Source organism: Monodon monoceros, unplaced genomic scaffold (genome assembly GCF_005190385.1).
Source record: "Monodon monoceros isolate NGI ecotype Baffin Bay Population unplaced genomic scaffold, NGI_Narwhal_1 Super_Scaffold_3, whole genome shotgun sequence".
NCBI lineage: Eukaryota > Metazoa > Chordata > Mammalia > Artiodactyla > Monodontidae > Monodon > Monodon monoceros.
The window spans coordinates 71,571,175-71,585,971 of record NW_021703780.1 but is presented as its reverse complement, the minus strand read 5'-3'; the positions used below and the strand labels follow the sequence as shown (position 1 = coordinate 71,585,971).

Below are 14,797 nucleotides of genomic sequence, written 5' to 3'. Positions count from 1 at the left end.
ACTGATCCCACATGCTGCAACTACTGAAGCCCACACACCTAGTGTCTGTGCTCTGCAACAAGAAGCCACTGCAATGAGAAGCCCACGCCCCACAACGAAAAGTAGACCCCACTCGCCGCAACTAGAGAAAGCCCTCACGCAGCTTCACGCAGCCAAAACAGAAAGAAGCCACCCATTTTAGCCGCCCACAAAAATTGGAGAGGGAGCGAACCCTTACGAGTATTTGGCATGAGGCTGAGGTTAGTATCCCGGTATATCCTTTTCAACTAAAGCCAGATAATGAAAGCGAGAAAGCTCTTATATGCTGTCTCCAAGAGGACAGGTTTTAGAGGCTACCCCACAAACTCCAGACTGAGCCATCAGGCAGGAACTTGTTTTATGTTGAGCCCTGAGGTTTGGCTGGGAAAGCCATTTAGTAAAGCAAGAATCCAAGGTCAGAAAAAACACGCCTCCTCAGTCCCTGTAACAACAAGCCAAGGTGGGGGGGCAGCCCCAGAGCAGCCTGACACCAGGTCTGGGCAGTCTAGAGCCTCGGCTGCCCTCAGGGCACTGCCTGCCCCAAAGCTCGGTGCTCTGAGATCAAACATTAACTTTCTGGAGCTCAGAACATTCCTGCCCCAGCCTGTTAGGAACACAAAGGGTGAGAGCAGTCCTGGAGCAGGAAGCTGAAGATTCCACAAAGCTTGGAAGTGAAACTGCCAAGGCTGCTGCACCTGCAACTAGAAATGCCGAGCTGCTTCTCTGATCTGGGGGAAAACTGGAGGATGGAGCAGATACCCGTCTTCCTGCTCTCTGTCTCCTTTCCCAAGACAGAGCAAGAATGAGCTGTAGGGTGCAAGGCACTGTTCCACAAATGGCATTAATCTACAAAGAAAACTTAATCTTAGGGAATTATCCTCCTTCTATAAGCAATGATCATAGTAATTAGGTACCTGACATCATTTCATCGTTTATAAAATGTAACCTGTAGAGGGAAAATTACTGGCTTTGGAAACTGGGCTTGAATTCCGGCTCAGATGCTTACAAGCTATGTGACCTTGGTCAAGACCCTTCCTCTCTGAGCCTAGGTTTCCTCAAAGAAAAAAAAAGGGGCCACTTCATGTTGCTGTTCTAACTCCATTATTTATTTCTATTCCCAGAAGCCTTAAAATAACATGAGGCTGTCAAGCCACCACTGTTCCCACATCCAGGGCAGACATTATTAAATGATCACTGTTTCCTTCTGCATGGAGCCCTGAGAGCCTCAAACCTTTGACATAGCTCTCTGGGATAAATTGATCAGAACTGGCTGTGCAATGATCCATGGCTGCAAAGCTGGCCGAAATCATACCTGAGATGGGGAAACAAAGGAGCACTTACTAGGACCCTTTACGGTTACGCCGAGCTCTCCACTTCCAGCAGCTTTGGTGTCAACCTTGAAGTCTGCAGTTTCTCGGATGCGAATGCCTTTTGGCTGTAGGCCTCGGCCACTGGCCCGGCAGGCATTTGGATTACAGGCTGCAAGCACAGTTTCAACATCAATTCAACCTTTCATTCTTTAGTCCGAGTTGAGCAAGCCAAGGTAACTTTGAGCCACCCGCCAAGAAAATGTTTGCTTTACACAAAGAGTATGCAGCAGCTGTCTGAGACCAGGGGTCCCGTTCAGGGAGCACACCAGGCTCGCAAATAAAGACACAACATAACTTTGTCCGGCCACACTGCACAGGGACTGGGGAAAAATTACTTTGGCAAAGAAAGCAGGAGAGCACAGTGTGGATTTGCTGGGCTCCTGGTAGTGGCTGAATTCTGGCGTTTATCCTCTTGGTGGTGAAAGAGAGTTAAGACCTAGGGCTGGACATTGTTCAAACCTCATTGCCATACTCAAGGGCCCAGTAATTGGGAAGACTGGGTCTACTTGGAAAATGGAGCACTTGAAAACATCTGACCTTGTTCCAAACTTTAGATCAGCCATTTCTAAGTCTAAATGTTGCTGTCTTCCACAGGAAGAGCCAGAGGATAGCTCAAAAAAAGACCAGGTCAACCCCACCTCAGCCAAGGCAGACAAACATTTCAGTGCTGTCTGTTACAAGGTCCTCAGAATGTGGGCAGCTATAAATGCAACAATTAGGAATAAACACCACCCTCAATTTGAATTCTAGCTCTAGTTAAAAAACCCAAAGTTGTAAGTCTAAAAATTAAGTACAAAGGTAGCGTCTAACATTCCTTACATAAGAGTTCCACAAAACTGTTCCATGGGGTTTGTCAGAAGGTCGACAAAAGACATTCTTGGGGCTTCCCTGGTGGCGCAGTGGTTGAGAGTCCGCCTGCCGATGCAGGGGACACGGGTTCGTGCCCCGGTCTGGGAAGATCCCACATGCCGCGGAGCGGCTGGGCCCGTGAGCCATGGCCACTGAGCCTGCGCGTCCGGAGCCTGTGCTCCGCAATGGGAGAGGCCACAACAGTGAGAGGCCCGCGTACCGCAAAAAAAAAAAAAAAAAAAAAAAAATACATCCTTGTGCCCTAGGACTTTTTTGACAACATGAGCTACCTTCTCATCGAGTATAGAAACAGGAGATTAATGGGAAAAATGTCACATTGCTCCTTTCCAAACATGACGCTGCGTATCTGACAGCTCTCTATACGCTAGGGGGGTCATAAACTCCAGAAGACAAGACTCTTTACAGAAGGAAGATAGTTCCTCCTCTGGCTCGTCCTCCCTGCAATGTCCTCAGGTGGACATTCCCAAAGAGACATACACACACCCTTGGAGCAGAGATGCTTTTATGTGGTTCATGGATGAGCATAAGTTTATTGGTTTTCCACTGTAAAAGTGACATAAAGCTTCTTCTTTCTTAAAATCATTTAAGTGGAGGAAGGGACAGTACATCAAAAGAAAAACTATTAATTAAATACTAACTAATACAAGTGACAGATGGATATGCCAGAAATGAAAAAGGTCGTCCATGAGTGAGAGGAAGTCAGAAAACACCACTGGAACTAGGAAAGCTGTTCAAAATTCTTTCTTGCATTATGTCAAAGGGAATTCTGCTCCTGAATACATTGGGTTGTTTTTTTTTTCTTTGTCAAGGGGAGAAAAGTTGGTCATACCAGAAATAAGCCACAACAGCATGACAGGACTTCCCTTGGAGGGTTTAAATGTGTCTTTAAAAACAACAACAACAACAACTCATGGAAATTCTGAACATGGGCAACAGTCTCAACATCAAAAGGATAACCGCTCAGTTCATATAAACACTAAATGGAACTAAAGAGCTTGAAGGCAACCACCTGATTTTCCACTATCTTGAGATGTCTTAGTGATGTTTAAATGTAATTAGAGAGTGGGTTTGGGGTCTGGCTGGACAAGTGGTACTAACACCTGCACTATAATTTCCCGAAGTCACAAACAGCACAGGTCCGGTTGACAACTGCAGGCAGCACAAAGAACTGGCAATGGAAGCCCCACCAACCAGCCCTTACCAAGCGAGATGCCTCTGGCCCAGTGCTTTCAACTAGGAAGCCAACAGCTTCGGGGTCCAGGCTGGCCCAGAGGCAGGATTCAGAAGAGGAAGCCAGGTCTGCAGGTGCAGATGCAGAGGACAGAACAGGGAGAGGCAAGTATTGGTTAGAAAAGGTAGCAGAGTTGGGGAAAAAAAAAAAAAAAGGAGTAACAAAGTCAGAAGGAAACAGTCTAACGTTAGAGAAAAATGCATGCTTCTGGCTGCAGAGGAAGTTTAACAGCATGGTTAAGGGGTTGACAGAGACCATGGTTCTATTCCTACTGAGGCCTTACTCCACAGTCACTGATACCTTATGATACCTAAGCCTTGTGTCTCCGCCTGCAAACTGGGGATAACAATAGCCCCTGCAACACACTGGCTGGTGTCATGATTAGATGCAAGTGTGCTCAGTGCCTGACAGCCAGTAAAGGAGGCTGCAGGGCACCAGCAATGCCACTGCTGTTAACATCAGCCACAAACGCCACTCCTCAAACAGCTTCAGTCCTGTATCTCTCAGTGAGGATCATGAATCCTAATATGAGTGTTTTGGGGCAGATTAAATAAGTTAATACATAAAGCACTTAGGTCACTGCATGGCTCATAGGAAGATATTAGTATTAATATCTTGAGGACAAAGTAGATACTAGTATTAATGTCTTGAGGAGACTTCCTGCCAAAGGGGCCCTGGCAGCAAAGGGACAGGCCTGAGTTCAGTGCTGGGCCCTGACCATTCTCGTGGCCTCACAGCCCAGTCATGCACAGCTAGCCTGAATGACAGAAGCAGATGCGGTCAGCTCCCCTGGCACTCACCTTCCCCGACCTGTACAATGAAGGGACTCTTGGGAATGGTGTCCCCAGCAAAGGAGACCTTGACCACATGGGGGCCAGGCTGCACTGGTTTGTACACACATCGATACACCTGGTTTCCTCTGTCTTCCACGAGCAACTCCACGGTGTTCTTCCCCTGGGGATCTTCCACCACCACACCAATGTCACCCACGCCAGCACCTAGCAGACAGAGAACATTCCACGGGCCCAAGTCACCCTCTAGAAAGCTCCCTGCTGATGAGGGCAAAAGTAGGTAGAAAATGCAAACTGCAGGAGACAGAGAGGTACGCAGAAGGTTCACACCTGGACCTGTTTCCCGGTGGAGGGGAGGAGGGTCATAGCCAACTTTCCTTTTCTCCCATTCTCTATTTTCTACATTGAAAAGAAAACTGACAATTCAAGAATTGTGGTTTATTCATCCCCTTTCTTACCAGCCCCCACCCAGGACCTTGCATGGAATTTGGTCCAGTAGATGATTCATAAACCTTAGTTCTTTGGAATATTTATTTAGCCAAGTCAGAAATGTATACAGAAATTATTAATAATAATCAAAGTTAAGCTTGAGTATGAGATTTTAGAGAAGAAAAGCTGATTTTGAAAAATCTAAGAATATAACCAACACATTTGAAAAAGCTGTTTTTGTTGTTGGTTCTTCAATTTAAAAGACGAAGTGTCAGGCATCCCAAGCCTTCAGGTTCCTGAGGATTATCTCAGGCTTTGCAAGAGGAGAGGTGTTACCTGCTGTGTAGATGTCAAAGTAGGTGGGCTTATTGGCGATGTTCCCAGCAGCTTCCAAGCCCGGACCTTTCGCAGTGACTTTACTGGCGTCTCCCTGGGCCTTGTCGACATTTACTTCGAATGGGCTCTTGGAGATGTGCTGTCCTGCAAAAAGGACTGTGACCTACAAGTGACAGGCAGGTGAGACATCATCACTTCTTCCTGCTCAGCGAGAACACTGTATCAAGCCACATACACTGACAGCCTTCTCGTTCATCCTCCCGATCATACACACAAAGGGGAGGGAACCAGGAGCCCTGGGGAAGTGGCCTCAATGGGACTCCCATCTGGCTCCACCAGTCACACAGCTGGGCCTGGGACATCACGCCTTTAGCAAATTAAAACACATCAGACATGCCTAAATTAGCCTCTATAGTAGGATATACACAAATACTTATACTTCAGTCTCTGGACAATGGACTCTCAAGGCAGCTGCAAGCGAGGCCACTGTCTCCCTAATATAATGCACAGTTCTAGAATTTCAAACCTAAGAGTCAAAGTATTTTTCAAGGGACCAAGATCATTTTCAGATACATGGATTTGAGACACAGTACAGATTTCCATCCAAACTTTGAGTCAAAGTTCTCATCTTTTAAATTTTAAGGGTTATCAGGTTGGGTGGGCCACTGGCCTCCACTATAGTCATTTGGCCTTCTGTGCACCCAGGCTTCGATGTTGACAGAGGCTGCAGAGCACCGTGAAGAAGGATACTTAAGGAAGCATTAAAGACAAAGAACCCACAGCTTAGCATTTACACTCCAGGCTTGCAGCTACAATTATTAGTTACCTAGGTGGAGTCACAAAAATCTTATGACATTGCAAAGGACTTAGTGGAATTCAACCAATCTGCACGTAGTAACTAATGTGTTAAGTCTGACTCGGAGGGATCCCAAATTTTCTACAATGAATGTGGATACTTTTATAAACAGAAAGGAAAATCAGAAGTGAACTTAAGAAAACCACTCTTCTTCCACATATAACGAAGCAGGCTCAGAAGGGCAGTACAAGCAAAGGCCATGACGCCTTATCTTACTTTGTGCAGTCCGGTGACCTTGGGCAGATACTCCACAGAGTATGTCTTGTTCTTATCGCTGTCAGGGGTCACTTGTGCCTAGGACGGAAGATGAGCAACAGTTAGAGAAGGTGCCGACTGTGAGTGAAAGCATGCTATGCCAGCCAAGGTCCTGCAGCAAGGTGCCAGGCCAGGAATCTGCCTTGGCTATTTTCTGCCCCACCACTCCTGCAGGATGCCCCAGGAGGGAAACAGCCTGAAGTCACAGAAACAAAATCACACAGCACAAAGGAACAACCCGGTCAGGATTCTCCACTGTCTCCTGGCTGTAACTCTCCAGATGAGAGAGAATATGAAGCAATTAATTTAAACCTTTATTGGCCCACTAGTTATTAAGAGCTTATGAAATGCCAGGCCCCGTGTCAGGTACCAAAAATAAAACAAATCAGGCACAATTCCTACCCAGTGGGAGAAACAGACAGTATGCCAGTAAGCTTAGAACTTCAGATGGTGCTAAGTACTGGGAATAAAATATAGTCTTAAGAAGGTGAGTAGACAGAAGAAACAGTTATGTGCAAAGGCCCTGAGGGAGGAGCCAGAGGATGGTCAGCATGGGAAAAGAGTAGAGACTCAGTATTGTTACTGTATTGTATTTTATCAGTAACAATAGCTAGATCCTTTATAAAATAAAGGATACTTTATTTCATTATATTAAAAATTGTGTCCCTAGGTATGAATTTATATGATTTTTCAAGGCACAATCCTTGGGCAAGTTACTCTAACCTCTGTTAAGACTCAGGATCCTTTTGGTAAAAAACAGCTTTTGTGGTGAGCTTTCATGAGGCAAATGGAGGCACAGTCCCTGGGCCTGTTACAAACTCCAAAAGCTCCATGGGATGCTGACAGGAAAGGCAGCATCCTCCAACATACCTCCTCTTTGTTCCCTTCTGGGTCCTCGACAAACACCATCACGTCTCCTTGCCCGGCACTGATGGTGTCCACAGTGAACTTGGCCGGCTGCTTCACCATGTTTCCAGTGAGCTCGATTCCTGTCACAGGTTTACACAAGCACATTACAAGCTGGGCCAGGCCCCAACATAGGCTATCACCCATCATGTCTCCTTCTGGGATCTGAGAGATGGGATCCAGCTCTGCCACTGTCACATGGGAGACGGCGACAAACTGTGATGAGGATAATCAAACAGGTCAAAACCCCTAATTTTGTCCTGGTTCTTTAAGCAACATCCAATTCTGAAATATTCAGCGCACTTAGGTCAAAAGGTTATACAACTGTGAAAATGACATGGTAACTAGTAGCAGTGGGGCTTGCCTTGAGGGGGAAGACGAATGAAGTGCAGAGAATGGCTCTTCTTTTTTTTTTTCTTTTTTTCTGCAGTACACGGGCCTCACACTGTGGTGGCCTCTCCCGTTGCAGAGCACAGGCTCCGGACATGCAGGCTCAGCGGCCATGGCTCACCGGCCCAGCCGCTCCGCGGCATGTGGGATCTTCCGGGACTGGGGCACGAACCCGTGTCCCCTGCATCGGCAGGCAGACTCTCAACCACTGCACCACCAGGGAAGCCCACTCATTTTTTATTAAAGAAAATTTTTTGTTTTTTGTCTTGGCCGTACCACGCAGCTTTCAGGATCTTAGTTCCCTGACCAGGGACTGAACCCGGGCCACCACAGTGAAAGCACCAGAGTCCTAACCACTGGGCCACCAGGGAATTCTATAAAGACGATTTTTTTATTACTTGAAATGTTTTTAAATTGGATTATTATTTTTTAATTAAACTTTTAATTAAGATGATTGAGCAAATTAATTTGAGATAGATTCACATACAGGTGTAAAAGATAATAATGCCCATTACCCAGTTCCCCAAATGGATACATCCTACAAAACACAAGTACAACATCACTACAAGGGAACTAACCTTGACAAAGTCAAGATACAGAACATTTCCATCCCATAGGGAACCCTCGTGTTGCCCTTTCATAGCTACCCCCTCAGAGTGCTACTCTGTAACCTCTCAGAGTACCAATCTGTTCTTCATCTCTATAATTCTATCATTTCTAAAATGTCATATAAATGGAATCACACATTATGTAAACTTTGGGGATTAGCTTTTTTCCACGAAGCATAATTCTCTGCAATTTCATCCAGGTTTTTGTGTGTATCAGTAGCTTGTTCTTTTTATCACTGAGTAATATTCCATGATATGAATGCACCACTGTTTAACCATTCACCAAGTGAAGGACATCTGGGTTGTTTCCAGCTGTCTATTACTGATAAAGCTGCTATAAACATTCATGCACAGGGTTGTGTGTGTGGACATAAGTTTTCATCCCTCTGGATAAATGCCAAGGAGTGCAATTGCTAGGTCATATAGTAGTTGCATGTTTCGTTCTTTTTAACACTGTCAAACTGTGCTCCAGAGTGGCTGTAGCATTTTACATTCCCATCAGCAACATATAAGTGTCTTGTCTTTCATCCTCTTAACTGCAAAAAGTTTCAAATTGTTTAAAAAAAATTTTTTTAAGTAAAATCCAGCCCTCAGGCCCTTTGTCTACGCAACATTTTGAGTTCTGTTTGAGATGGTGTCCAGGTAGCCTCTAGGATGTAAGCTAAGGAAGCTTATCTTGCAAGAGTGGGGTGATCCAGAAGTGCACCCTTCATTGACAGAAAACCCTCACACAGTCCAGTGCTCATGTACCATGCCAAGACCTCAGCAGATCATACTTTTACAAATGTTTTAAGCTTTTTAACTTTGATGGGGTCCAACTGATCATTTTTTTTTCCCTTTATGGATCATGCTTTTGGTGTCAAGTCTAGGAATTCTTTGCCCAGTCCTAGATCCCAAAGATTCTCTTCTGTATTTTTTTTCTGAAAGTTTTATAGTTATATGTTTTACATTTAAGTCTGTGATCCACTTTGAGTTAATTTTTATACGAAGTGTGAGACTTAGGTCAAGGTTCATTTTCTCTGCCTCTGGATGTCCAACTGCTATCGAATCCTGTGCGGAAAAGGCTCTCTTCCCTCCACTGAGTTCCCCCTGTGCCTTTGTCAAGAATCAATTGTGCTTATTTGTGTAGGTCTCTTTCTGGGTTCTCGATTCTGTTCCATTGATCAATGTGCCTATCCCTCCACCAATATCACATAATCTTGATTTCTGTAGCTTTATAATAAGTCTTGAGAGCAGGTAGACTGAATCCTCCCACTTGCTTTTTCAAAATTGCTTTCCCTACTATAGTTCTTTTGTCTTTCCATATGTTTTAGAATAATAGTATTTTCTATATTTATAGAAAAAAAATCTCGTTGGGATTTTAATATCAATTGTGTTAAACTTATATGGGGAGAAATGACATCTTTACTTTTTCAACCCATGAAAACAGCGTATCTCTCCATTTATTTAGATCTTTTTGACTTCTTCATCAGTGTTTTTGTAGTTTTCAGCATATAACTCCTATCATGTTTTATTACATTTCCACCTATTTCTCAGGTTTTTTTTGAGCAACTGTAAATGGCGAGGTACTTTTAATTTCAGTATCCTCGTGTTCATTCTGGTAGACAGAAATACAATGGATTTTTACATGTCGATCTTAACATCCCGTGACCCTGCTGAACTCATTTGTTCAAGGAGATTTTTTTTTTCTGGGGGTAGATTTTTTATGGTTTTCTACATAGACAATCATGTCATCTACAAATAGGGACATTTTATTTATTGCTCTCCAATACGTACATCTTTTATTTCCTTTTCTTGCCTGACTAGACTGGCTAAAATCTGCATCATTACGTTGAAAAACAGTGGTGAAAATGGACATCCTTGCCTTGTTCCCAATCTTAGGGAACATGTTCAGTCTTTCACTATTATAATGTTAGCTGTAGGTTTTTTGGGGTGGCTACTCAAATTTCAAACTGAGTAAGTTCTTCTCTATTCCTCTTTTTTCTGAGTTCTTACCATGGATGGCTACTGAATTTTGTCAAATGTTTTTTATGTCAGTTGATACGATCACGTGATTTTTCTTCTTTAGCCCGTTAATATATGTTGACTGATTCTCTAATAATGAGCCAGCCTTGCATCCCTGGAATAAACCCTACTTGGTCATGATGTATATAATTCTTTCTAAATATTGCTGAATTTTATTTGCTCACATTTTATTGAGGACTTTTACATCTATACTCATGAGTGATACTGGTCTGCAGTTTCGTTTTTGGCACTGTCATTGTCTGATTTTGTTATTAGAGCAAAACTAGCTTGATAAAATGAATTGGGAAGTCATTCCCTTCTCATATTTTCTGGAAGAGATTGTGTAGATTTGGTGTTAATGTTTCTTTACATGTATGGTAGAATTCTCCAGTGAAATCATTTGGGCCGAGATTTCTTTCCCAAGATCTTTCAAATTACAAATTTAGTTTATTTAATGGATATAGGACCATGCAGGTTATCTATCTCATCTTGGCTGAGTTTTGGTAGTTTGTGGTTTTTGAAGAAAGTCTATTATAGTTATCCATATTTTTGCTTATCACGTTCTCTCTTCCTGTTATTCCAAAATTCCTTCTTTCATTGTTTCCTTTCTGTCCAGAGAATTTCCTTTCCCAATCCTTTTAGGGGATGTGCCCATAACAAATGGTTTTAGTTTTCCTTTATCTGAGAATGTCTTATTTCCACTTCATTCCTGAAGGATATTATCCCTGGATATAGGATTCTGGGTTGACAATCCTTTTCCTTCAGCACGTGAAAAATGTTGTGTCACTTCCTTCTGGCTTCTGTGATTTTTGATGAGAAATCTGTCATTTTATGTTTCCACCATACGTAAGATGTCATTTCTCTCCTGCTGCTTTCAAGCTTGTATTGTCTAGTTTCTTGAAGTCTGTCTAAGATGTGGCTTGGTGTGTGTGTGTGTGTGTGTGTGTGTGTGTGTGTGTGTGTGTGTGTGTGTGTGTGTATTCTGCTTGGGTTTAGCTCAGCTTCTTGAATCTGTAGGTTTATGTTTTTTGGCAAATTTGGGAAGTTTTCAGCCATTGATCTGTTGAAGACATTGGGTCATTTGTTACTATACCTGGATTTACATTAGGTTTCCAATAAATAACCTAGTTTAAGAAAAATTGGTGATAGATTGTTATATAACAAGATAATGTTCATACCCTGTTAGGTAAGAAATGCAAATTGAAGAAAATATAGAGTCTGAACTCATTTCGGCATATGGCTGGAAAGAAATACCTCCAATTTTTTTTTTAATTTATTTAATTAATTTATTTTTGTTTGTGGTGTATGGGCTTCTCACTGCACTGGCTTCTCTTGTTGCAGAGCACGGGCTCTAGGCGCACGGGCTTCAGTAGTTGTGGCTTACGGACTCTACTGCAGAGGTTCAGTAGCTGTGGCACACGGGCTTAGTTGCTCCGTGGCATGTGGGATCTTCCTGGACCAGGGCTCAAACCCATGTCCCCTGCACTGGCAGGTGGATTCTTAACCACTGCACTCCCAGGAAGTCCCTAAAGAGTTATTTATTATTTATTTAATTTATTTTTGGCTGTATCAGGTCTTAGTTGAGGCACGCGGGATCTTTGTTGCGGCGCACAGGTTTCTCTCTAGTTGTGGTGCGTGGGCTTAGTTGCCCTGTGGCATGTGGGATCCTAGTTCCCTGACCAGGGATCGAACCTGCGTCCCCTGCATTGGAAGGAAGGTTCTTTACCAGTGGACCACCAGAGAAGTCTCTCTACATTTTTCTTTTGCTTAAAATTTACATAATGATTGGGTCATTTAACAAAAAGATTTAAGTATTTATAAATACCCGCTCCATCTGACTCTGACAGCCTGAGGAACGACCTACTCTGCACACTGTCCAAAGCCAGGGACTGGGCTTGTCTACCCTGGTTAACCATGGTTGGTTAGAGGCTGAACCACGTTCCACACTCTGTAAACTCCTTTGGAGCTAATGCTTACCGTGCAGAGAAACAACTGTTCCCTAGGATTATTCAGAACGAAGTGTGCTGAGGGCTCACTATACAGCAACTGCTCCATACAGAACACAGGTTTCATTAAAGGTTTCTGCTTAGCTCATGCATTCACACTTTCAACATACCGAACTCCACAAGGGATCCCACCACAAAGACCCGTTTGTGGCTGTAGATTAACCTCACCCTGGCCCTCTCTCCTTTCAGTTAATGGGTCTCAGTGAATGGATCTGCAAATGCTAACCGGCTGGTAACTGCAACCTGATCAACATCCAAAATAAAATAAAACAGGGACTTCCCGGGCTTCCCTGGTGGCGCAGTGGTTGAGAGTCCGCCTGCCGATGCAGGGGACACGGGTTCGTGCCCCAGTCCGGGAAGATCCCACATGCCGCGGAGCGGCTGGGCCCGTGAGCCATGGCCGCTGAGCCTGCGCATCCAGGGCCTGTGCTCCATAACAGGAGAGGCCACAACAGTGAGAGGCCCGCGTACCGCAAAAAAAAAAAAACAAAAAAAACAAAAAAAAATCAGGGACTTCACTGGTGGTCCAGTGGTTAAGAATCTGCCTGCCAATGCAGGGGACGCAGGTTCGATCCCTGGTCCACGAAGATCCCACGTGCCATGGAACAACTAAGCCCGTGGCCACAACTACTGAGCCTGTGAGCCACAACTACTGAGGCCCGTGCACCCAGAGCGCATATTCTGCAACAAGAGAAGCCACCACAATGCGAAACCTGCGCACCGCAACAAAGAGTAGCCCCCACTTGCTGCAACTAGAGAAAGCCCGCACGCACCAATGAAGACTCAGCGCAGCCAAAAATAGATAACTAAATTAATTAATTAAAAGAGTACATACTGTATATAAATAAATAAACAAACAAATAAATAAAACCAAACCTACCAACCGTTTTAGAAACTAGAAGATGAAATGTTCTCTATGCCTTGGTTCTGTTGGCAGAAATAAAACAATATGGCCACATAGGAGAGAACAAATTGTCCCTCCCCTTGTCTCATCATGGACAACGTAATATCTAAGGTGCTGCCCATGTGGCCTCACATGTGGCCCTGCTCCCTAAAATGACCATTTTGTCTTCTTACTTAAAAAGAAAAAAAATTAAACACAGAATTACCATATAATCCAGCAACCCACTTCTAGGTATATCCCCCCAAAACCGCAAGTACAGACTCAGATACTTATATACCCATGTTCACAGCAGTATTATTCACAATAGCTAAAAGGTAGAAACAACCCAAATGTCCATTGACAGAAAAATGGATAAACAAAATGTGGAATATGTATACAATGGAGTATTACTTAGCTTTAAAAAGGAATGAAATTTTGATACATGTAACAACATGGATGAACCTTGAAAACACCATGCTACATGAAGTAAGCCTAACACAAAAAGACAAATACTGTATGAGTCCACTTATGACGTACCTAGAGTTGGCAAATTCATAGAAACAGAAAGTAGAAAGGTGCCTGCCAGGGCCTGGGGGAGGTGGGGATGGAGAGTTACTGTTTAATGGATACAGAGTTTCAGTTTGGGAAGATGCAAAAACTCTGGAGATGAATAGTGGTGATGGTCTCACAACACAGTGAATGTATGAATGTACTTAATGACACTGAATGGTACATCTAAAAATAGTTAAATTAGTGAATGTTGTGTTATACGTATTTTACCACAACAAAAAAATGCAAAGAATACACACATATGCATACATATGTGTGTGTATATGTTTCCTACCTAAGTGCATACAACTTATAAAGAGGCAGATGAAGGAAACGGCAATGACTAGCCACATTCCTTGACTGCAGCAAGAGGTCATTTTCTAGAAAACAGCACCATGAAAGGAAACCGTTTCATATTAACAATGGGGAAACATGACAGCCAGTGATAAGGTTATTGCAAACAAGCACTTTATGCCTTGATGAGATTCAATCCATTTGACCAATTTTGTTGACAGGAGATTTGGCTGTTTGCAGCTTTTTTGCCTTTAAGGAAGAATAACCTTTCAAATCAGATTCCTTATTCCAGTCACCGTCTTTGGTTATAGCTTAGAGAAGCACTTTTAAAGCAAGTGTGGACATGCCAACCTTCAACTGACTGCACTGCGGGGAGGGCTTCAAACAAAGTCCCCAGTCTCCATATGACACAAATGATTGCACAGACCCCACCTCATTGCCAAAAGGACTTTAAACGGTAAGTGGGTCTCTTCCAGAACTGTCTGTCCTCTGGTCTAAATCACGCTAAAAAGACAGATGAGAAGGACTTGGATACTGAGGCTGAGAACAGCACACGGTCAGCATCACTGCCCTGGTCGTGTGTCATCTCAAGACTAAGCTGATGCTGGGACTTCCTTGGCGGTGCAGTGGTTAAGACTCCGTACTTCCACTGCAGGGGGCATGGGTTCTATCCCTGGTTGGGGAACTAAGATCCTGCATGCCTCGTGGCATGCCAAAAAAAAAAAAAAAAAAAAAAAAAAAAAAAAGAAAAAGAAAGAGAGACCAAGCTGATGCCAAGTAGGGCAATGCTATCTTCAAAGGGAATGAGTACATAGACAAGAGCTCTGGATGTTTACAAAGTCAATGTCATTTTAAAAAAAACAAGAAAGCGGAAATTATCCTAGATTAAGAGTCTAAGGTAAAATAACAAGCAAATGTAGAAAGTGAATCTTAATCAGATCTTGGTGTGTAAAATGAGAAAAACTGTAAAAGACAATCGTAGGACAACAGAGAAATTTGAA

General features: G+C 43.4%; 1 protein-coding gene across 1 annotated transcript in view; it reads right to left on the bottom strand.

The window, feature by feature from the left end:
- The window catches only part of FLNB (filamin B), a 139,186-nt gene that overhangs the window by 61,437 nt on the left and 62,952 nt on the right, over positions 1–14,797 (bottom strand). Inside the window, 5 exon segments of the mRNA XM_029243905.1 lie at positions 1,360–1,497; positions 4,290–4,487; positions 5,046–5,208; positions 6,118–6,195; positions 7,027–7,145. Of these exon segments, the coding sequence (XP_029099738.1) occupies positions 1,360–1,497; positions 4,290–4,487; positions 5,046–5,208; positions 6,118–6,195; positions 7,027–7,145 (696 nt within the window).